The sequence below is a fragment of the Natator depressus genome, chromosome 3, assembly GCF_965152275.1.
Source record: "Natator depressus isolate rNatDep1 chromosome 3, rNatDep2.hap1, whole genome shotgun sequence".
In the NCBI taxonomy this organism is placed as follows: Eukaryota; Metazoa; Chordata; order Testudines; family Cheloniidae; genus Natator; species Natator depressus.
The window spans coordinates 113,684,383-113,708,737 of record NC_134236.1 but is presented as its reverse complement, the minus strand read 5'-3'; the positions used below and the strand labels follow the sequence as shown (position 1 = coordinate 113,708,737).

Below are 24,355 nucleotides of genomic sequence, written 5' to 3'. Positions count from 1 at the left end.
TGGTCCACCTTGTCTCTTTAATATGCTGAGACCAACATGGCTGAGACCCACCTTCTCTCAATTATAATTTATTACAGCTAGTCAGAGAACCTAGTAAGCCTCAATCCTAGAGGGCCTTAGTTTGCTGAGGATACATCTACACTGCAGTAAAAGACCTGTGGCACCACTGGCCCTAGTCAGTTAACTCAGGCTTGTGGGGCTAAAAGTGGCAGTGTAGTTGTTTGGGGGGGAAAGGTCCCAGAGCCTGGGCTGCAGCTTGAGACTGAACCTCAACTACATTGCTACTTTTAGCCTCACAGCCTGAGCCCTATAAGCCTAAAACAAATTGACTCAGACTCTGACACTCAATGCTATAGTTTTTTTTATTACAGTGTGTACATACCCAGAGACTCTCCCAACAGTTGTGCTTTAGCACAATTCCCAACCCTTTCATGAAGAGAGAAAGAAACCAGGAAGTAAACTCAGGTTTCCTACCTTACAGTACAGGATAGGCCACTACTGGAATTGCTGCCAATTATTTAAACAAAGTTACTTGGAGGAGAACTTTGCTGGTGTATGAATTTATTACAAATCTAGTATTAGCAGGACAACTGACCAGATGACCCAGCAGATCTTTCCCGTTTCATGCTTCTATAAGACACTTTGCAGTTCACAACTAGTGTAATCACAGGATGTTTACTCACAATATTAACACAGAACTTTATTAACTCACAATATTAACACAGAACTTCCAGCTTTTTTTAAAATCCGAGGTCAAAGTTCACAGGTCTCATGAAGCAGCCTCTAATTCCAACAGAAGTAATCTTTAAAATGGTACCAAAATAAACCCAACTATTCAAAAACTCCAAATTTACTTTATAACCTCCCTGCTCCCCTCTATCCTGCCCCCCAACAACAACAAAAACCACAATTAACTTTTCACCACAAAATTTTCTTGCCGCAATCCTGTAGCACTGAAATCACAGGAACAACACTGGGGCCTACAGCACTAAAGTAATCCATAGCACGGAGCTGTCATGATACAGATGTATATATGTTAAAAATTTAAAGATATATATGTGGAATAGCTTTAATATTAATAGCTAGATTTTTCTCCCTTCTCCCAGCCAGCAGTTTTTCTACATATTGATACATACATAATCAATATGCAATATTCCATTAAATACACAAAAAGCTACCATAAGTTACAAAGTATTTAAAAAAACACCTACTTTTTGAGCAGTCTTATAACTTAGTCACCTGAATAATTTTTTAAAAAACATTTGAAAAATAGACTATCATTGTCAAGTTTCAGCTTGAAGGAGAAATACAGGTCAAATAAAAATCTGGTTTATATTTTCAAAATGAGAACATGTGGACTCACCCCTCAATACTCTGGCACACACAGCATGCATGCACCCCACCATACATAGCATGCATGCATCCCCTCACACACAACTCCACACACACGTACTAGTGTAGAAATGTCCAAACAGTTCTTAATGCCTGTCACAGCAAGTGGATGTCTACACAAGACTTTCTTAAAATTTCCCATGTTGCAACCGGGTCTACTGACATGGCTATAGGACAAAAAATGGTAGACCCTGCATACTTTACAGCTAAGTTTTTAGAACAGTCATCGAGGGAGATCTTACATTACTAAAACTTCATTACATTTATTATTAGTCTAAGTAGTATAGTATAAGTGAAAGTAATTAAAACTAAGCTACACTTGTCAAAGAAATGACATCACATTACCATGCACTAGCTGTGCTTTTCTGTTTGCATGTACGCGTTTGTTTACTTCCTACTTTGCAAATTTTATTAATTCACAATCGTGTCCCAGTCACAAAGGTGAATTAGTAAGGTTCTTTGGATAACACCACTTATTCTCCCCTCTTTCCTACTTACATTGCTAGAATTAAACTTCTGCTTTCTCACTATTAAATCATAACATATTATGATTATTTTACCAAGTGTTGTAAAATCACATACCTAATTCCAAAACATTGAGACATCATTACATCATCCCGCAGTCAATTAATAAAATATGCACAGAAAGATACAGAAAATTACACAAATTTTCACAAGTTCAGAACACATATCAGGTTAGCACCACAAGATACTTGCAAAAGTTATTTCTTTTATTGGTTTAAATTAGTCATTATTAACAATCCATTTCTCTTCCTCTGAAGTATAACAGCACATGGTGCCTGCAAGCATATGTTAATACTGTGTATGTGATCTACATAGTGGAGAATATCTTAACATCTGACCAATGAAAAACTATTTTTTGTCAGATGTTTTTAGTATTCAACAACATAGATATTATCTGCAAGAAACATAATGGTATGCACGCTAATTATATATGCCACATTTCTGACAGGTGAGTAGGCCACATCAAAAGAAATAATCAACATAAATAATCAAAAGGCAAAAATCACATCCTCAAAAACTAGAAACAACCATCCAGGGGAAAATTCATTTAGATAACTAAACTCATTTACTGCCAATGTAAATCAGACCAATCATAAAATTGTAGGACCCAGCCCACTGTGCTTTCAGCCAGCTCCCTCACACTTCATGTCTTGTTCTCATCAGGACCATATTAAGGGCTTGTCTACATTACCCGCTGGATCGAGGGGCAGCCATCGATCCAGCAGGGGTCGATCTATTGCATCTAGTCTAGACGCGATAAATCAACCGCTGAGCGCTCTCCTGTTGACTCCAGTACTCCATCAGAGTGAGAGGCGCAGGAGGAGTCGACGAGAGAGCGTCAGCCGTCAACTTACTGCAGTGAAGACACAATGGTAAGTAGATCTAAGTACGTCAACTTTAGCTACGTTATTCACGTAGCTGAAGTTGTATAACTTAGATCGATCTTCCCCACCCCCCCAGTGTAGACCAGGCCTAAGAATAAAAAAACTAAATGAAAACCAAATGACCTAAACTTCATCTAACTCTTGATTTAGCATTAAGAACTGTATTGTATTTCTTTTACATCCTAGTTTTACACAGCAGAGACTATTAACTACTTTGCCTTGTGATTTCCTAGCTGCTTTTGCTTTGTCAAGGAACTCTGAGGGACCTGAAGGGTGTTTATTCCAGGCCCTTTTAATCTTCCCTCATTTTTTAAGCGTCCAATGCAGTTTGAACATATTTTTGAAAGAAGAATTTAACAAAAGATAACGTTGTGAAATATCTCTTGAACCGCTACAGAATGATGCGGAATGATTCACCCAAATTACAAGGAAAAAACCTGTGCTGCTGTCCAAAAAAAATTATGAAAAGAAGGAAAAGTCCACGATCCATAAGTGCTTGTCTGGGAAATGCCAGGCACTGAGCAACAAATGACGTACTCAAATACTAGAGCTAAAGCAGAACATTTCAAACCTACAAAACAAATCAGACTCAAGTTATTTTAGGATGTCAATGTTTTTCAATCCTTTCCTGTCATGCTTTCCCATAACACCTTTCCTAAATTAAAAACATACATTCTTAACCTGCATCAAAAGGGAACTTTAACATCATGTTTAAAAAGTTTAAAACATCAAGCAATTGATAGTATTCTGTCCACAAGCTGTCAAAGTTACATAATGCCCAGTCCAGACCTAGCTAAAAGTGATAGTATTGCACAGATGAGAAAGCCACTCACAGGTCTGCAGATCCAAAACTATTCAGAGTAAAGATTAGTCTACCACTCGTATCCCTTAAACAACACGTCTTGTGAAGAAGCCACATGGACAGGGGATAGAAGGGAGAACTCATGCTCTTCCGATTCTTGGGACCTTCAATTTCAAAATCTGCAGCAGCAGCTACGTTTTGACAAGTCAGTTCATATTTAGTCAAGAGTAATTCTGCTCAGCAATGAAGGTTTTGTTTCTTCTATCTAAAATACCTTTAGGCATGCTTTAGAAATGCATCAAGCTAAGAAATATTTGTTCCTATTCAATCACTTGTTCCCTGCATCTTCAATCCACATAGGAGTCCTGACAATTAAGGAACATTCCAAACAGATAGTAACTTTTAGGCGGTAAAGTACAGTTGAGACTGGGTCATTCTTGCCTCACTTGTTTCTGGGCCAATGTAGATACATCTCACTGACACAGAAAGAGTTGTCAATGCTGACAGCTGTTATAACATTTACACACAGCAAACCTCCATAAAGCCCCAATCCTACAAACAGTTACACAGGTGCTATATGTTTGCAACAGCATCAGGACCATAGTTTCCCAGCTGAGAGTTTCCAGTTAGCAAATGAAGGCCCTCTGTGAAGAGAGGCAGAAACCAGGAAGTAAACTCAGGTTTTCTTCTTGCAGTATAGGATGTACCACTAATGGGTTTGCTACCAGGCTTATTTTTTTATTTACACAGTTATCTTGAGGAGAGCTTTGTAACAAAGTTCATGTTATCAGTTGTGTGTTAACAGGCCAACCCAACAGAAGCTTCCCATATGGTACTTCTGTGATAAGATGCTCTGACGTTCACAACTATTGTAATTAGAGACAATTTCAGTATCTACATAGAACCAGTTGTTGGGTTTGGTTTTTTGGGGGAGGTGGTGTAATTCTAGAGGTCATGGTTTACAGGTTGCATGAAGTATCCCCTAATTCCAACAGAAGTAACCTTTAAATCATACCAAAATAAACCCCTAACAAAAAACAGATTTACTTTATAGCCAATCAACCCCCACCTTATATGTACCCAGGAACCTATCCTTGCAACAAAGCCCGTTGCCAACTGTGTCCACATATCTATTCAGGGGACACCATCATAGGGCCTAATCACATCAGCCACACTATCAGAAGCTCATTCACCTGCACATCTACCAACGTGATATATGCCATCATGTGCCAGCAATGCCCCTCTGCCATGTACATTGGCCAAACTGGACAGTCTCTACGTAAAAGAATAAATGGACACAAATCAGACATCAAGAATTATAAATTCAAAAACCAGTTGGAGAACACTTCAGTCTCTCTGGTCACTCGATTACAGACCTAAAAGTGGCAATACTTAAAAAAAACTTCAAAAACAGACTCCAACGAGAGACTGCTGAATTGGAATTAATTTGCAAACTGGATACAATTAACTTAGGCTTGAATAGAGACTGGGAGTGGATGGGTCATTACACAAAGTTAAACTATTTCCCCATGTTTATCCCTCCCCTCCCCCCGCACTGTTCCTCAGACATTCTTGTCAACTGCTGGAAATGGCCCATCTTGATTATCACTACAAAAAGGTCCGTCCCCCCCCCCCCCCGCGCTGGTAATAGCTCACCTTACCTGACCACTCTCCTTACAGTGTGTATGGTATAACACCCATTGTTTCATGTTCTCTGTGTATATAAATCTCCCCACTGTATTTTCCACTGAATGCATCCGATGAAGTGAGCTGTAGCTCACAAGAGCTTATGCTCAAATAAATTGGTTAGTCTCTAAGGTGCCACAAGTCCTCCTTTTCTTTTTGCGAACACAGACTAACACGGCTGCTACTCTGAAACCTGTCTATGTACAATAACATTTTCTTGGCTCAATCATGTAGCACTGAAAGCAAGATTTGGGCCTATAGCATCATGTTAATCTATAGCACAGAGCTGTCAAGATGTAGATGTATGTGTTAAAAATACAAAGAAAAAATACAGCTCATGTGCGAGTTAATTTTTAATGCCTGTATTTTCTCTCTTCCCCTAAGCAGCCGTTTTTCTAAACTATCAATCTGCAGCATTCCCTTCCATACACAAGAGAGTAAAAAAACAAACAAACAAAGCAGAGATCCATCTCCGGTAAACTCATTTTGGTGCAGTCTGAAAACATGGAATCACCCAAGCACATTTTAATAAAATGCGTTTGGAAAACAGATCATCAAGGTCAAGTTTCAGCACCCGGCCGATATCAGGCTTATATTTTCAAACTGACAGCCTGATTCTCGCCATGTACGCTCACCCCTCAATGCACTGAGGCACACCGCACGCCCCGACCCCACCAGCACACACCCCTGTCTGCCAAGTGCGTCCCTTACCCCCGCCCCCGGCGCACCCCGCCCTCCCCCGCACACAGGGGCGCCGCAACAATTGGTACCGCGGGGGAGGGCTGCGGCTGAGAGCCACTGAACCCGCTCTCTGATGGAAACCGCTTCAAGCCCAGCCCCTCCGCCCCGCCGCGGGCCGGGTCTCCCCTCTCGGTACCTGGCTGAAGGACTGTGGGGGGGCGGCGGCAGGCTGCGGAGCCGCGGGGCCGAGCAGCCCCAGGCCGAGGAGGAGCAGCAGGAGCCCGCCAGGCCCCAGCGCAGCCTCCATCTTGGGTCCCGGGAATTAAAGCAAACTAGTGAAACATTCCCCGCGGGGAGAGGGGCGGGCCGCAGCAGAGGGAAGGGAGCGGGGCCGGGCCGGGGCTGCGGCTGGCGGCTGCCGGGTGTTGCATAAGAGCGGCTGGAGGGGCGAGCGGGACGCGCGCAAACACCCCGCCTCCGCGGGAGGGGGGCACGTCGGCCGGCGGGCGGGCCGGCCGCGCCGCTGTGCGGCTCTGCGTTGGCCGAAGCCCAGGCCCCGGGGCGGCGCCGGAGCCATGCGCTGGAGGGAGGGGCGGCGATGGGGTTTCCCGGCGGAAGGTGGGAAAGGCAATGAGGCGGGTTGGCTCGTTCCGGCCATTGCATCGCCCCGCGTAGTCTGTGTGCCGGGCAAAGCCTCGTCTCCCATCCCCCTTCCCGGTCCCTGCCCCTTTCCTCCCTCGGCTACAGCCTGTAGGGGAGGCTCCAGGCCCAACTGTTCCCCTGGCGGCCGGGAGCGGCCTCCCAGAAAGGGACACCCCCTCTCCCCCAGCCACCGCGCTCCTCTCTCCCCCTCCCCGCTCCCGATGCCGGGGCGCGATGTTGGAGAAGGGGGCCGGCTTTCAAAGCCCCGCCGTCCCAGCCCGCAGTATGTGTGCGGGGCGCTCTCCTCGCCCGGCTTTGTATCTTCGGGTACGTGCCGGGGGGGGAGGGAAGACTTTATTGTAAGTGGAAAGTGAAACTGTCCAAGCTGAGTAAAATGTCAAATGTAAACAAACAGCTTAAGGAGAGAAAAGAAAATGAGATGTGTTAAATTATTTGAATTACAATAATAATGCAATGGCCTGATCATGAAAATTGTTACAAACACATTTACAGTTATTCCTGTACTCACTGACGGCAGTGGGATTCCATACAGGAGTAACTAAGGACCTCAGTCCAAACCCATTAAGTCAGTGGATAGACTATCATTGCTTTCAGTGGGTTTTGGATCAGGCTCGATGTGTGTGGACAACTCTTTGTGGGATTAGGTCCCCAGATTGTTAAAGGAAATAACAGGGCCCCAAAGTATTATTCATTACACATCTTTTAAAAAAATAATAGTTTTTACTTTTATAAATCCCCTTAACAGAAAAGGAAAGAAAATTAATTAGGTCTGCTTACATTACAGCCTTTTAAAAATCCTTCTTGCTTGCTTGACAGTCTGCAATTGTCTGCTGAGCTAAAGCCTATTTTAAGATTTTGTAGTTAATGAATCTTTGATGCAACTGATGGTAATGATTTCTCTTAAACCATTTTGTTTTGTGATATTAGGGCCTGCTGGGAGACTTTTTCAGTGAGCCAGTGCTGCACTCTAAATATCCATTTTACATTAAGAAAACAAATTGCACATTTTGAATAATGCTTTTTACAGTAAGCAAATAGACTCGCATCCCCACAGACCATATGAACATAGGTGGTGATATTCATGTGATAATTACTTCACCATACATCTTTGCATGGCCTCACCTGCACTCCCTCTATAAATCCTTTTCTGAAGCTATTTCGAACAAACCAAATTCTCAAACTGTTGAGGAGCTTTGAAGAGCCACTGTATATTAAAAAACAAAACAAAAAAAAAACCTGCTAGATAAATGTTTCCTTCTTTTCCCCCATAAGTGGACTTTTCTGATGTAATCTACACTGGTTTGAGATGTAGGCAATATTCTGTCTTGCACCAGAACCAGGTTTGAGACCTCCCTACCCTGCAAGGCCAGAAGTGGGAGCTCTATATCACTGGAAAGGGGAGATTCCAGATATAATAGGCAGGAAAGGTAAATACATTTAAAACTCTGTGCAAATAATAATTTGAAGGATAGAAGATCTATATACTTGAAAGTTAAATACACAAAAGGGCTTATTTTCAAATACCTTGCATATTGCATGATCATTTACATCTGTGTAAAGCAAATGTGAAATGTTATGAAAACAGAGAAGTAGTATTTTACACCCACTTTGCACATGTACAAGGCAATGGAGATTGAGATTTAGGAGTCTTACAGGAAATGACATCTTGCGCATTCTTCTCACTTCTTTGACTTTGAACCATTCAGCATTGAAGAAACTTTCATGTATATAACTGCTTGGTCCTGCTTTATTTTAGTTTTTTGTTTTGTTTTGTTTGTGATTATCTCCAAATAAATGTTATAATTTTTTTTTATTTTGATTTCTCCAGAATTTATTTAATAATAAATATTTTATATAGTTGCTTTTATCTGATAATTTCAAACACTTGCCAACAGTTAGTATGATTTTTATTGTTGTTATTATTTCCAGTTAGATCAGGAAACTGAGGCACAGAGAAGTTTTGTGATTTGCCCAAGGTCACATAGCAAATCACTGACAGGGCAAGAAATAGAACAGGTTTCTTGATTTCCATTTCCTTTCTCTACCCACACACTTAAATTAGGGCTGTCAATTAATCACAGTTAATGCAAGCGATTAATGCAAAACAAATTAACTAGATTAAAAAAAGTCATGAATCACAGTTTTAATTGCACTGTTAAACATTAATAGAATACCAATTTAAATTTATTATAAATATTTTTGGATGTTCTACGTTTTCAAAGATTGATTTCATTTACAGCACAGAATACAAAGTCTACTGTGCTCACTTTTGTTTCAAATATTTGCACTGTAAAATAGAAACAAGAAATAGTATTTTTCAATTAACCTCATACAAGCACTGTAGTGCTATCTCTTTATCATGAAAGTACAATTTACAAATATAGAATTTTTTATATACAACTGCACTCACACACAAAGCAATTTAAAACTTTGGAACCTGTAAGTCCACTCAGTCCTACTTCTTTTCAGCCAATCGTTAAGAGAAACAAGTTTGTTTATATTTACGGGAGATAATGCTGCCCACTTCTTATGTACAACGTCACCTGAAAGCGAGAACAGGCGTTCGCATGGGACTGTTGTAGCTGGCATTGCTGGGTATTTACATTCCAGATATGCTAAACATTTGTATGTCCCTTCATGCTTTGACCACCATTCCAGAGGTCATGCTTCCATGCTGAATTTAAATTGATATTGTATTATTGGTTAACAGTGTGATTAATTGTAACTATTTTTAAAATCTCACGCTTAATTGTGATTTTTTTTAATAGTTTGACAGCCCTAATTTAAATGCAGCATGGCTGTCTACTGAAGCAGTTTCCAAAAAGAAGACTCATCTATAAGAGAAGTACCACTCAACGAGGGGGCAGAAGTTCTGTTTGTGTCTGTTCATTGTACAGTCTCACTCTGGAGGTCAGCCAGCAACATAATGCAATAAATCTATCTGGTAAATAGGGATCCTAGTGATATATTTTGCTGAATTTCATAATGGTTACAAAGCTGTTTGCAAGGATGGAATGGCAGATATAAGCATGCATCATTTGTTGGCACTTGTGAATATTGCATATGCTGGTGGGAGTAGTTTTAAATTACATGCGTTCCTAACTATGGATTGCATTCCAGTGTAAAGTCATAGTTCGTGTTTCAGTGGGTTGTGTTCTGACAAAAGCCTGATGAACTCTACACAACTGACACTAGGCCCACTTCTAAAGCTGCTATGATGTTCTGAGTATGGGCTTTGTGATTAAATCATACTTAAAATGTACTAAACAGCAAGATAATTATTTAGAATACTGTATGAATATGCAAACATATAGCAAAATAAGGATCCCCTTTAGCCTTGCATTTTCAACAGAGCCTGAGGGATTCAGGCACCCAACTCCCATTGAAATTAAATGGGAGTTGGGTGTCTAACTAATGCCCTCAGACTCCTCTGAAAAATCCCATCTTTGATGATCCCTGTACAGGATATTTATCTAAGTGTTGACTTCCTTCCTCTCTCTTTTCCCTTCTGCTTTCACTTACCCTATAAAGCCATTCTCTCTTCTCTTCCCTTTGATGCTCTCTTCATCACTCCCTCTCTTAATTTTCCTCATTCAGAATTACACTGAATACATGTGACACTTTTTGGTGTACCCAGGACTGAGAGTCAGCCTGTTACCCCAGGTCTCCAGGGGGAGGGAATCTTTCTTGTGGTAGTTGGGTATCAGTTTTCTGGCACCACCAGATTTTCGGCCACTCAAGCACTCTCCCAGGGCTGTCCCTAGCCATTTTTGGTGCCCTACGCAGCCCCCCTCCCCCCGCGGGGGGGCTGTGGGGGACCCCAGGCCTCCTCGGGGGCAGCACCTGCTCCCTCCCCATCCAGGGTCTAGGCTGCACTCAAAGCCACTTTGGTTCGGGGAATTAGCAGGGGGCTGGGAGCAGCCCGTTCCGCTTCCCTCGCCCCGGCCCCAGCCGTGTTGCTTGTGAGAGGGGTCCCCTGCACTCACCAGCAGCAGTGGGAAGTGGAGCAGCCTGACCCCAGCCCGCTCTATTCAGCCAGCTTCCAGCCGCGGCGCTCTGCTTCCCGCCGCCGGTGAATGCGGGGGTCGGTCCCCCCCCTTCACGGGCAGCGTGAAGCAGAGCGACGCGGCTAGGAGCTGGCTGAGTAGAGCGGGTTGGGGCCGAGTTGCTCTGCTTCCTAGTGCAGCCGGTGAATGCGGGGTCGCTGGGGGAAGACGTGGCATGGGGGCGGAGCTGGGGGAAGGGTAAGAGGTGGGGTGGAGGGACGGCCCTTTTTAGGGACGGCCCTGCCCCTTGCAGTGGGCGGCGGCCAAGGGATAGGGCTGGTTGCCGGAGCTGGTGCTGCAGCGTATGCAGCACGCAGCTGCCTAGGGCACCATGAAATTTGGGGCAATTTGGTGCCCCACGCAGCTGCGTATTCTGCGTGTACCTAGGAACGGCCGGGCACTCTCCTAACTCACCTTGCAGACTAACCATACGTACACCCCAAGCCCCCCTGAATCATTCTCCTGTGATTTCCAGCCCCTGACACTCGTTACTTAAAGAAGTTCCAGACACTACAAAATCAGTGCCTGTTTGCGATTAAAATATTAAATAGCGCAATGATAGCCCCCACCCCATAGCATTAGCAAAGATAAAGCAGAGCAGTGCTAATAATAATAATGAAAAATAACATTTTAAAAAGTCCGTGATTTAAAGGTGTGAAACCACACGCGGCCAGTGGATGAGAAGAACAAGGTAGCCCCAAGTCAGGCCCCCACCAGCAGCTGCTGAGACAAGTCAGTGAAGGGCCCGGAGGTTTTAGGCAGACACACTTTGACAAGGGACGCTTTTAACACAAGCAAGTACAGCTGTCTGTGTAAAACACCTCACAGAACCCCGCCTCTCTCAGCAGCTCCATCCACCTTTGTAGCCGGCTGCATGAAGAGAAACAGCCCCCACCCCTCACAGCCCTAGTCCCAGAACCCCTGCAGGGAGACTCAGCGCGCGCACTCCCTCTGCCACTGCCAATCAGCGCAGCGCATGCGCCTTGCTTAGCCTCACCCTCCTGTGCAGACAGTGCCCCGCCCCTCCGTTCCGCACACCCCGCCCCCTTTTGCTGTTGCGTCACACCGCCCGCCCAAGTGAGGGCAGCGGGTGAGGCGGGCGGCGGCTTCAATAGGTGTCACTGAGCACGGTCAGTTTGCGCGGGCGCGCTCCATAACTGCAGAGCCGAAAGTTGCCGCCTCTTCCCTCTGATTCTGCCGGAGGCAGCCGCGGGAGGGACGCGCTGCGGTGCCTGGTGCTGCGTTGTTGTGGTTCCGGGGCGCGGCGGCCATGGCTGTGTTGCTGGAGACCACGGTGGGCGACCTGGTGGTCGACCTGTACACGGAGGAGAGGCCCAGAGGTGAGGGGCGGTGGGGGGGCTGGGGACTTGCAGCGGGGGGGGGGGGCGCGTTGGGGGCAGACCCACCCAGTGCAAACATCCCGCTCCTTCAGCTGAGGAGGGCGGAGGCCGCAGAGTTTAGGATAGCGCTAATGGCGCGGTGCTGTGCATGGGGGCGACTCCTAGGGGTGGGAGTGGGGGTGGGGGTGGGTGGGTTCAAAAGCAGGGCACCAGTAGGGTCACGGAGCAGATCATGTGGTGATGCTGACTGTGCTTCACCTCTCCTGGGTGATACGGTCACAGAATGAAAATGAGGGGTTGATTGCATTTGACTTGACTCGAACACTCCATGAATCTGAAGAAGTGGGTTTTTTACCCACGAAAGCTTATGCCCAAATAAATCTGTTAGTCTTTAAGGTGCTACCGGACTCCTTGTTTTTGTGGATACAGACTAACACGCCTACCCCCTTTGATACTTAACACTCTTAAGGAACCCCTTGTTGGGGGCTTGCAGTAATCCTGCCTTTTTCTGGTTTTTAGTTCTCATAAAGTGTGCACAAATATTTATTTATTTATTTTAGTTGAAAAAATGCATGTTGGAGATTACATTTGCTATACCAAATTAGGTCCTTGATTCTGTGTTTGGGTGGGTGTAAGGATGTTAGGATAAAAGATGCTTACTCTGGTAAGTTAAATGTGTGTACTTGCAGGATGAGGGCCTTAGTTTCCACATTTAATTTCAGGGGGATGTGGAAATTTATTACTCTGTTTTTTTTTCTAATTATAAACAACAATTTTGGTTGGGAACTCATTTTCTTCTACTACAGACACTATACATCTTATTTTTAAGTCTCTAAAATATTCAGTAAGTGTAATAGTTTTTAAATTGAAAAACCAACATTGACTTTTTCCTTGGTAGACATTAATTGGGGAAGGCCAAGGAGGGTAGAATGTGTGCTGATCTTTGTTATACAACTGTTCATATTTAGGATTCTAAATATTGCTGGATGTGGGATTTAAGAAGGGAAAATGCATAGTATTTAATCTTTTCCATAGATGTGCAGAAGGCTTTAGAGTCAAGGTTAATAAAGTCCCAGTACAGCCAAAAAGAAAAGATCCATGTGCAAATCACATTAACAGGTTTTTTTAGTAAATTTCAATATAATTTCTTGCAGCTTGTCAGAACTTTCTGAAGCTTTGCAAAATCAAGTACTACAACTACTGCCTCATTCACAATGTACAGGTGAGCGTTTAAAATAGATTTTTATTTCCTTCTTTGTCTACATCCATAAGTAGACTAATACCTTGTGTATCTTGCATTGTTACAGAGGGATTTTATTATACAAACTGGTGACCCCTTGGGGACTGGCCGTGGAGGGGAGTCCATCTTTTGGTGAGTAAAACCTACCTAAAATGAAATAGGCCTAATTTGGGAGTGTAGTTGACCCAGTTTGCACTTGCTGAATGTCCTACTGAATGATTGTTGGGAGATGAGAGCTTCTTTTGGCTCATACATCTTGATGTCTGTTGTCATTCCTCATGCTGTTTTTTTATCCTAGACACTTAGTTTTTTTTCGGGACAGCATGCTGCTTCTGTTCTAAATCAAATCAATAATGGGTGTAATTGTGAGCAGGTGACTGTAGGTTAGGCTGCTGTGCTGTGTGTCCTACGTAGCTGCTCTGTGGAAGTAAACACATTTTTCTACTGCAGTGCTGAGAACTATGATTTACTGCACTTACATTTTGCTTGTGATGGAGGGGAAGCAGGCGACTATAGTAAACATTCCTGTATTCATGTGTCAACTCCCCGAGCCCCCTTTCCAAGTCAATAAAACTGTTGCTTGGGCTCACATTTTAACTACACTAAATACATGAAGTGTGCTTTTTGGAAATAGGTAATTGGAGAGTCTTGTGTTTGAGTGTTTTTTAAGAGGGACGCATTAAAATTGGTGTTAGGAAGAAAATTAAGCTTCTTATAAAAATCAGTTTTCTATAGTGATGCACCTGAAGAAACATGCAAACAGGTAAGAGAGAATTCTGGCTGACTGCATAATCTTCCAGATCATTTTTTCTTTGAAACTGATGTTCTAGAGGGAAAATCAAGTTCAAGTTGCAGGGGGGAAAAAACCTGTATTTACTGCATAGTTGATGAATACTTCTCATGTAACTATCTGCAGCCAATAGACTTGCAAACTGGCTAATGCTACTCCAGACCTCCGTAATACAGACCTTTAAGGAAGTACACCAAATAAATTTGCATCTGTGCTATGCTATGCTATGCTACAATGGAGTTAGGGAGACCTGGTTACAAATTTTTACCCACGCTATAGGGTAGATGGGGACCAAACTGTGTCCCTGTAAGTGGTTTAAAACTTTTGACAATCCAGGGTTCTGGTGTATTATTATTCTGGTCTGTTACCAGTCACTCCTGGGATCTTCTCTTCCTTTGCACTTTTTCATATTATACACTGATTTTTCTTTCCCCGCCTGGCTCTTTGATGTGCTCTGTCAAAAGTAGAATCTTCTAAAAGAGTGGCAGGCTGACTTGCTTCCCTCTTCTGTTCTACTGTTCGCCTCTGAGAATACAGATCCATTCTGAGGATGTTATCTTTTTCTTATTGCTGAACAGGACTGAAATGTGGGGGTTTCAGTTCTTGGTGCAATGTAAACTGATATAAGCCATGTTGAAATGGATTTAAGAGTGCACATGTAGGTTCACAATCAGTTTAAAATCATAATTTTATGTGTAAGCCAGATCTCTCACCTGGGGGAGAACAATGTGAGATCAGGATCAGACATTGAGACTTAAAATCACTGCATCGAGTCCTGTATGCCTTGAAAGCTAATGTGTAAAATGAAGTTGGCAGCTTTTTTTGTTCAGATGATGAATTTTAGTCTATGAACAAGCTATTTAATTGCTTTTACTTTGTTTTATAAAGAGAATTTGATGCACAAGTACCATTTATATTTGATAAAGTGAATTATGCTTTTAATTCCTTGCACACTGTACTGAAAGTACATTTTGACAGTAGCTTCTAGCAAATTACATGCTAGTATCTAACAGATGTCAGACAGTGTTTTCTAATATGCTTAAAACCCCCTAATTCTGTAGAATGTCTGCAGGGAAAGAGCTGTTAACATTACCTGTATTATGAGGGGTGGCTGGGTAATCCTATAGTCACAGTATAAATGTATAATGTAAAGTGATCATTTTCTTTGAGCATTCTTATTATAACATATTTTTGTAAATTATTTTGTCTTGTTCACTGTTGTATAACGCTTGTTTCACTGTCAGCATTTTTGAATCTTGCTGCCTCATAACATATTTATTGTATATATTTTCAGTAAACTCTATGGTGATCAAGCTAGATTTTTTGAGGCAGAAAAAGTGCCAAGAATTAAGCACAAGAAAAAGGGAACCGTGTCAATGGTGAACAATGGCAATGATCAACATGGATCTCAGGTCAGCGCACAGTGTTGAGAGGCTTTGCTATAACTCTGGAATAGCAAAGAGGGAAACTCCACAGGTTTAAAAAATGTGCATAACAATGAAAATAACACACAATTGCTGTTCCTTATTGTTAAAAGGATACCGATGAGGTATTCATATTTTTTCAAATGATTCTAGAGCTTCCTAGTTATAATAAACTCTCTAACTTGGAAGCTGAAATCCTACCTTACTAACATGTTTTCTTCATCATCAGGTGCACTTATTGGCTCTTTATTGTAGAGCTGCTCAAAGGTGCTAGGCTGATAAAATAATCATTAACAATAACGTTGTTTAGGTAGAAGAGGACTGAAAGGGACAGTGTGGCGGTTAACCTGGGCTAATGTGTAGTATTCCCTACGTATACTTCAAAAAAAATTTATTTTTTAAAATCTGCTCCTGTTCTCCTGGACAAATCTGTCAGTTCCTCCTAGCTAGAGCTGTGTCCAGCTAAATATAGCAATGAGCAAGACTTTTCCAATTTGATTGTAAAGCATGGGTTGCAACTGTCATTCATTATTGTGTTGGTTAACCGTATGGTCTGTTCTTAAATTAACGGTGGAGGGCTAGATGCTCAGCTGGTGTAAACTGTCATAGTTCCATTAAAGCCAATTGAGCTACATCAGCTTATGCTGCTTGAAGGTCTGTTCCTGTCCTCTCCCATTGAAGTCAATGGTGAAACTCCCACTTACTTCAGTGGGCACGGTGTCAGGCCCAAAATTACATGGAGATTCTAAAAATTTTACAGTTTACTTGTAAACAGGTTTTTTTTATCTTGTCCTTGTAGTTTCTTATTACTACAGGGGAAAACCTAGATTACCTTGATGGTGTGCACACAGTGTTTGGAGAAGTAACAGAAGGCATGGATGTATTAAAGAAAATTAACGAGACCTTCGTTGACAAAGAATTCGTTCCTTATCAAGACATCAGGTATGACTAGGTTTAACTTTGTAGCTTAGTGGTGACAAAGTGCTGGAGGCTAACTTATTAGCCAGCCCTCAGATCACTTCGGCACAGATTAGTTTCCATGGAGAAGGCCGATTGGGGAGTGTGTGGCTAATTAGCTGATCAGTCTCGAGACTGATGAACCAGTTAGACACCAGCTGAGGGTGACACAGGAAGGAAGGGACAGAAGATTAGGTTAATTGAACCCTGTCTGTTCTGGAATTCTAAGGAAGGGAGATCTCTGTGCCTCTCTGGCCCTGCAGGAAGGGGCAAGAAACCACTGTTAATACTTAGCTGCACAGGACTGTATTGGGGTTGGTGGCGGGAATATAAATAAATAATATGGAGGTGCTACTTACTGGAGAGTCTGAGAGGTTTCTGGGTATCAGAGGGTGGGAATGGAACCTGCCCTCTTACAGAGGGTGTGTTGTGATTTTTGTAAGAACTGGTTCATTGATCTTTCTGTAAATAGAGTTAATATGGCAATGTCAGGACACTTGTTAAAGTATCTAGTATGTTTCTTCGTTCCATTATTACTGGTAAAATATTGTGTAATCATATGTTATGGGGGACTTTCTAAATGACTTTAGAGGAAGATGCATTGACTAGATCATGCTGTCTTATCAACTGAAAGAGAAGTTGTAGGCCCCAGACCTGTAAGCTCAGATGGACCCTGCATCTGCACATAGCACCATTGGGAATTTGCAGGATTGGGTCCATAGATGGGATGGATGTTGTTGTTGTCCAGACCATCCAAAATAATGTTTATAATGTTGTTAATCCGTGTAACATGTGGTGTTGTAGGTGTGTTAGTCCCAGGATATGAGAGAGACTAGGCGGGTGAGGTAATTTCTTTTATTGGAACAACTTCTTTTGGTGAGAGACAAGCTTACACACAGATCTTCAGGTCTGGGACATGTACTCAGTGTCAAAACTAAGTACAAGGTGGAACAGATCGTGCAGCATAAGTAGGTAGCACATATTTCAAGGGATCATTCAAGGTGAAGTGGCCTGTTAACACCTCTCTAATCATAGAGGAAAAAGGAGAGGAAGAAAAAGCTGGGGGAGGAGATTAGTTGGTTATAGATTTTTGTAATAAACCATAAATCCAGTTTCTGTATTCAGTCCATGATTTTTAGTGTCTAGCAAAGTTATACATTTAAGCTCCCAGGCTTGTCTACTGAAAGCGTTATGCAGGTTTCCTTTGAGGATGAGAACTGAGAGGTCAGATATAGAGTGATCTCATTGTGAAAAATGTTCACACACACACAAGCAATAGGGTGTTTTTTGTCTTTTTATAACTTTTTGGGAATGTAGTGATTGTCTGGTTTCACCCACATAATTATTGTTGGGGCATTTAGTGCGCTGGATGAGGTACAGTACATGTTGACAGGCATGTGTAGGACCAATGGATCTTGAAAGGTGTGGTGTTGGGGGATGCTGATCATTATTGCAGTTCAGATATATCTACAGATTTTTGTATCTGCTCATCTAGCAGGCTCTGTTGCTTTTAGTTGATGTATCTTGGTCTGTGGGGAGCTTGCTTCTGATGGTGAGGTTGGGATGGGGTTGTTTGAAGGCCAGAAGAGGGGGGCAGTTCAGGAAAGATTTACTTCAGGATATGGTTCCCATAGTGTATAGGTTGTAATTGTTTGATACCCCTGCCTCCCATATGGGTTCCAGTGTGGGTTGTCAGTGACAATTAGAGGTGTATAGACAGAGGAGGCTTTATTTCCATATTGAAGCGGGTTCTCTTGAGGAATTTGGGTGACTTGTTCCATGATGTGATCTACTTCTCTGGTGGACTACCCTTGCTTGTTGAAGGTGGTCTTAAGTGTGTTAAGATGAATATCCCAGACTTTCTCCTTGGAGCATATTCTGTGGTATCTGAGTGTCTGTCTGTAGATAACAGATTTCTTGGTATGTTTGGATTGGTTACTGGATCTGTGAAGGTGTCTGTGGTGATCTGTAGGTTTCTTCTATATTAATCTGTGTACCACTTTCGGACAATTCAGCTGTATTTTTGTTTTGATTCCATGTAGCCAAAAATAACTGTAGGATGCACTAAGTGGGGAGTTAAGAGGGCAAGAGGTTGAAATGAAGACTTTACTCATAAACTAGATTAAATGTTGGTCAAGGAATAAACAAGTACATTAAAAAATCAACAATTGTTTATTAATAAAAATACTTGGTTTATTCCTTGTATCCTAGCAGCCTGTGTGCACATCTGAACTGGCTTTATTAATCATTATATATGAGTACGTAGAATTTAGTATGTAGTTATACACAGTATTTATTTGTCTAGCCATGTAGTAGGATATAATCTCTACTAGTATCCCTAAGATTAATTGATGAACATGGAATCAAAGTAAGAGCTAGTTTTAAACCAATTAAAATGCTGACTCTTGGACTGGACTTGACTTGACTTTAAATTTCCCATTAGGATAAATCATACAGTGATATTAGATGATCCATTTGATGACCCCTCTGGTTTAATAATACCTGACTGCTCCCCAGAGCCCAGCAAGGAACAACTAGATGTAAGTACTGCCAACAGCTTCTTGGGAAGGTGTTGGAAATGAATAAATGTGCTAACTAGTTGTTTCCCCTATGGCCCACATTCAGCAAAGCACGTGAATAGTCCATTGAAGTCAAATAGAGTACTCGTGCTTAAAGTTAAACATGCAAGGAAGCGTTTTGCAAAATAAGAGCTGCGAATATGCAATTACACATTTCTTTAGTGGGGGAAGATTTCTGAAGATCTATATATAGGAATTGGAAAAGGTTCAGAAAAGGGCAACAAAAATTATTAGGGGTATGGAATGGCTTTCATATGAGGAGAGATTAATAAGACTGGGACTTTTCAGCTTGGAAAAGAGATGACTAAGAAGAGGTATGTTAGAGGTCTATAAAATCATGATTGGTATGGAGAAAGTAAATAAGGAAGTCTTATTTACTCCTCATAAGACAAAACTAGGGGTAACCAAATGAAATTAATAGCAGATTTAAAACAAACGGAAGTATTTCTTCATACAACATACAGTTATCTTTTGGAACTCCTTGCCAGAGGAGGATGTTGTGAAGGCCAAGACTATAACAGGGTTCAAAAAAGAACTAGATAAGTTCATGGAGGATAGGTCCATCAGTGGCTGATGGGCGGGGATGGTGTCCCTGCCTCTAGATCGCTTGACGATTGCCTGTTCTGTTCATTCCTTATCCCTTGGGACCTGGCACTGGCCACTGTTGGAACACAACATACTAGTCTAGATGGACCGTCACAGCACAGTTGTACTTGAAGTGACCTCTGTGCTTACAAAGCAAATAACTATTACAGTTTTGAAGAAGAGAACAAAAAAAGATCAGGGTGTTTCCAGTTGTGACTGTGTATAGTGGGATGGGATGCAAAGACTTACTTTATAATTCACACTACAAAGAGAAAAGCTGTAATGTTATTTTAATAGTAATGAACCTGTTGTCTGAAATGCCCAGCTCTGGCATTGTTTCCTTGATACATTCTTCTGGAAGAATCAAAAAAATCACTGCTAACTTATTTTCTTTTTACATTTTATAAAATGAAGTTTATCCTTTTATTCCCTTTTTTCAATAGGAAACATTATCAGCATTTCCACACAAAAGAAAATTATTGTTAAACTGGAAAGTATTATTTCACATACAAGCAGACACGCTGATTTGTTTTGTTTGTATTCTAGGCAGAAGGGATTTGCAGAACAATTCAGCTTATTATGTTTTCTTACCTTGCAGTTATTGGAGCTGCTGAAAGGAAATATCTTTTGTCTGGGAACAATGTTTCAAACAATAAATTGACTAGAGAAGTTACATGTTTTAAAAAAAGAAGTTTAAACAGATACCTTAGTGATGAGTTTGGTACAGGAACTTAATTAGAATAGAGGGTATACCAAAATTTGTCTAATATATCCACAAGTCTAAACACTGCATATGGAGCTTGATAGCCCAGTGTATGTTAGACAAACACTTGAAAGTTTTATAATCAGACACTTGCAGAGAAAAAACAGGGATACACCAGTTAGCTCTAGTGAAATCTTTTGAAATAAGAGAACTTTTTGGAGGAGAATTTAAAATGGCCAATATTTTGTTGTAGGAATGTTTTTGTTTGGAATACTTGACTAAATACAATAGTATAAAATATACAGTTCCTGTAATTGTAGTGTTAAATTGAAGTCCTGCTAGATGAGGCAGAAATCTTCAATACTACTTGTATACTCATTTCAATAAAGAAATATTAAAAAAAAAAAAAAAAAAAAGGGAGGGGGTACTCCCCTAAATAGAAACAAGCTGGCAGGTATGTTGGGGATACATTTGGTATAATAGAGGTGAAAGACTCCATATTGTCTAATTGAATCTAGCCCAGGTTGACTGTGATAGAAACTCATTACCATGTGTAGGCTGCTTGGTTGTCTGTCTGACCAGAGTGAATGATCTTAGCCTAATGGTTCAGGGATATAGTCTTAGTTTCACAACACACACAATCCCAGACTGAGGTAGGGTTTTAGTATTAAGAAAAATAAAGGCTTACCCATGGGTCAGTATTAAAATGCTATTTTTTTTTTCTGTTTCTCATAGAGTGGCAGAATAAGAGCAGATGAAGAAATTGATGACTTCAAAGGAAAGTCTGTTGATGAAGTGGAAGAAATTCAGGCAGAGAAAGAAGCAAAAACTCAGGCCATTCTTTTGGAAATGGTAAACATCAGTTTTGTGTTTTGGGTTTTTTTTTGTCTTGTCAGATGTAATTTCTTTGTGTATATATGCTCTACATTATGTCTGGGTGAGTGAATGCTTAAGACAAGTGCTTGCCTTGAGTTGCATATCAGAAATGTTGGCCTCATGGACTAGGGTGCATGGTATCAGGCTGCTGGTAGAGCTAAAAGAGTGAACATGGACACTTGATCTTCATCCATTTGTAGGAGGAGATTTCCCAGGAACACCTGTACCATCTCTGTTCCAAACCCAGGACTAGAATTGGTCTTATAGGGGGTTTGTAAGAACTTGCTAGAGACGCTTGTAAAATTATAAAAGCTGGTCAGTCCTGCATGGAACTGTTATCCCTGCTGTGTGTTTCTGTCTTGGTACTGGAAGTTTGTATGTATTGGATGGCTGAGTTACCATGAAATAATTTCTCCCCAAATTCACATATTGGCATTGGGAATACACAGCAATATAGTGGTTGGTTCCCATTCACAGAATTACAACAGAATAGCTGCCTGCTGTTAGATAATAAGCAAGAACCCACTAATAGTTAATTTTTTCTCCCTGCTTTCTTCCCTTGGGATGTTTGACTTAATGGTACTATCTGGTTGTAGCTTCTGGAGTCCTTGTGGAATTGCAGTGAACTAGAACTAAAGTCTGGCACCAGCCATATTAAAAGGAGGTTCAGTTCACCTTCTTTAGGAATATTAATGAGGAAAAGACCCAGTTCAGTTCTTATTTTTAAAATGGCAGCAGTGAGTCCTTTCATTGTATGAATGTATGTGACAAATCATTACGCATTGTTTTGTCTGTCAACTTTGTATTATTCATCCACCCAACTTTGACTAATACCAACTAAGCTCTAATGGTACTCTGGCATAGCATCTTTCATCTAAAGAACGTAAAAAAAGCTTTTTACGAACAAATTTAAGCCTCAGCATTCCTGCAAGAGAGAGAAGTATTATCCTGATTTTACTGATGGGGAAACTAAAGCAGAGAATATTAATCATGCAGTCACTGGCAGTAGAACACTGCACATTTCTAGTCACCTGTTTTAACCACTAACCATACTTTTTGGGGAAAATAATGTTCTCCTTTCTGAGTCCTCTGAGTGACTATAGGTATTTCCCCAGGTTTCCACTGATCGAGTCACGAGGAAAAGAATATTTGTCGTCCCCTCCCCTCCCCTCCTTTCCCAACAGAACATAGTGCCATGAAATTCAGGAAGCTTTGTCTAGAACAAATTGAAAAGCCTTCCCTTTTCTGTGTGCTGTAGGTGGGAGATTTACCAGATGCAGATATCAAACCACCAGAAAATGTGCTGTTTGTCTGTAAACTGAATCCTGTGACCACAGATGAAGACCTGGAGATAATATTTTCACGATTTGGGCCCATTAAAAGGTAACTTTTACAGAATAGTTATAAAAAAAACACCAAAAAGAGAACCAAGTTCAGTTTAAGCAGTCTCCCTAGGTTCCACTGCTCTGCGTGCGCTCACTCTCTTTGGAGACCCACTTTGACCACCCTTGTATCTGTGTATAGTAGTGGGACAACTGCTGACTAGTTGGGGTGTTTCAGAGAAATACTGCCAGCCTGTTACATGGCTCTTGCTTAAACATTCCTCAGCATTAATTGCAATCCCAAAAGTTAAACTAACAAATTTTTGTCCTAGCATAGTAAAATGTAAAAAAAAATCAGAGCATTAATGATGGAAAATAGAATCTGATTCAATAAGCTTTTGTTTTACTAATTTTAGGACTAATTCTAAAACCCGTACAAATCTCAACGATTGCTCACATGAGTAGTCCTATTTAAATCCACTTCAGCTGTTTGAAGTCACTGAGGCTACCAGCGTGAGTAGAGGTTACTTATGTGAGTTATGGTTGAGGATCAAGCCTCAAAGGCATTATAACACAGGTTAAAATTTCTAACCTGTTAAAGACCCTTTCAAACAGTGATAGTCGTCAGCCATTTTCAAACCAGAAGGCATTGACACTTTAATTTCATGCTATTTTTTCAGCTGTGAAGTGATTAGAGACTGGAAGACGGGTGAATCTCTTTGTTATGCTTTCATTGAATTTGAAAAGGTATGTTGCTTATAAAAGCAGTGTAATAATATGCTTGGGTTATCTCTCTCCTCACAAACACAGCTCTATGCTGGATGGAATGAGAACGGGTGATCTGCTCAAGTGTGTTGGTTAATATTCTCATCTATTGACTGCAGCCTACAAAGGATGTAGTCCTCAGTTCAGGAAAACATTTAAGCATATATTTAAGTTCATCCCTATTTAGCAAACTGTTTAAATATGTACTTCAGTCCCTTTTGAAGTCAATAATTGGAATATGATCAGACTGTAAGAGTTCTCATGATAGAAAATTTATAGCTTGTGTTTTATTGGTTGGCTGTTGTCTTTCTCACAGAATGACAGTAGAGTGATATCTGAGTGAAATTCAAGAGTACGCCAGAACACTTATCTTTAGCCTGCCAGAGAGTTTAGGATTTTTAATAAAGCCATTGTCTGCTGTAATTGTGTCTAAATGTATTATTCCAAACATAATACACATAAATAACTAGTATGTTTTGGCATAGATTTATCTAATCTCAAAGATGAAATGCTTACATTAAGGCAAATAGTAAAATTATTATATTTATTTTTTAAAAATTTTAGAAGTGTGATGAGTGGTGTGATTTAATCCATTTTAGAAAATGAAATACGTATTTACTCAGTTGTGGCATATTCATTAGGAATCTCTATGCCAAGAGCAATTCACTTCAGATTTAAATGCTGACTTCATAAGAATATTTGTGTATGATTTGTTAATTAATCTTGACTTAAATCTTCTGGAAACACTGCAAAAGGAGGAAGATTGTGAGAAAGCCTACTTCAAAATGGATAACGTGCTGATAGATGACCGGAGAATACATGTGGATTTTAGCCAATCTGTTGCAAAGATTAAATGGAGAGGAAAAGGTAGTTTTGTCGTCCTTTTGATTCTGTACCAACTTCAAACCTTAAATTATTAAATATTGCTCTCCTAAACTAGAGTTGTTGTATAGGACAAGCATCTCTGTTACAAGGTTAATCAACTCCTTTCGGCAGTATAATGGCCACAGCTTGGTATTCCTGGCTGCATGAGCAAAGGCTACTAAGTCTAGGTCTCTACCTGTTTACTGCATATTAGAGGACAAGGGGTTTATT

The 24,355-nt window shown here is 41.2% G+C and overlaps 2 protein-coding genes across 4 annotated transcripts in view; one reads left to right on the top strand and one right to left on the bottom strand.

The window, feature by feature from the left end:
• Window positions 1-6,455, bottom strand: part of GINM1 (glycosylated integral membrane protein 1) — a 43,353-nt gene extending 36,898 nt beyond the window's left edge. The window contains exon 1 of one of the 3 annotated variants that reach the window (XM_074948594.1): window positions 6,167-6,455. In XM_074948594.1, coding sequence (XP_074804695.1) covers window positions 6,167-6,277 — 111 coding nt within the window. In that variant the 5' untranslated portion in view covers window positions 6,278-6,455. Of the gene's footprint in view, window positions 1-5,264; window positions 5,328-6,166 lie in introns of those variants that run through there. The other 2 variants (XM_074948592.1, XM_074948595.1) reach the window with 2 other exon arrangements.
• Window positions 6,456-11,850: 5,395 nt separating this feature from the next.
• PPIL4 (peptidylprolyl isomerase like 4) overlaps window positions 11,851-24,355 on the top strand; it is a 29,664-nt gene continuing 17,159 nt past the window's right edge. The window contains exons 1-10 of the mRNA XM_074948587.1: window positions 11,851-12,019; window positions 13,174-13,241; window positions 13,327-13,391; window positions 15,344-15,461; window positions 16,273-16,415; window positions 18,874-18,970; window positions 21,033-21,149; window positions 22,432-22,556; window positions 23,176-23,242; window positions 24,016-24,127. Coding sequence (XP_074804688.1) covers window positions 11,950-12,019; window positions 13,174-13,241; window positions 13,327-13,391; window positions 15,344-15,461; window positions 16,273-16,415; window positions 18,874-18,970; window positions 21,033-21,149; window positions 22,432-22,556; window positions 23,176-23,242; window positions 24,016-24,127 — 982 coding nt within the window. The 5' untranslated portion in view covers window positions 11,851-11,949. The remainder of the gene's footprint in view (window positions 12,020-13,173; window positions 13,242-13,326; window positions 13,392-15,343; window positions 15,462-16,272; window positions 16,416-18,873; window positions 18,971-21,032; window positions 21,150-22,431; window positions 22,557-23,175; window positions 23,243-24,015; window positions 24,128-24,355) is intronic.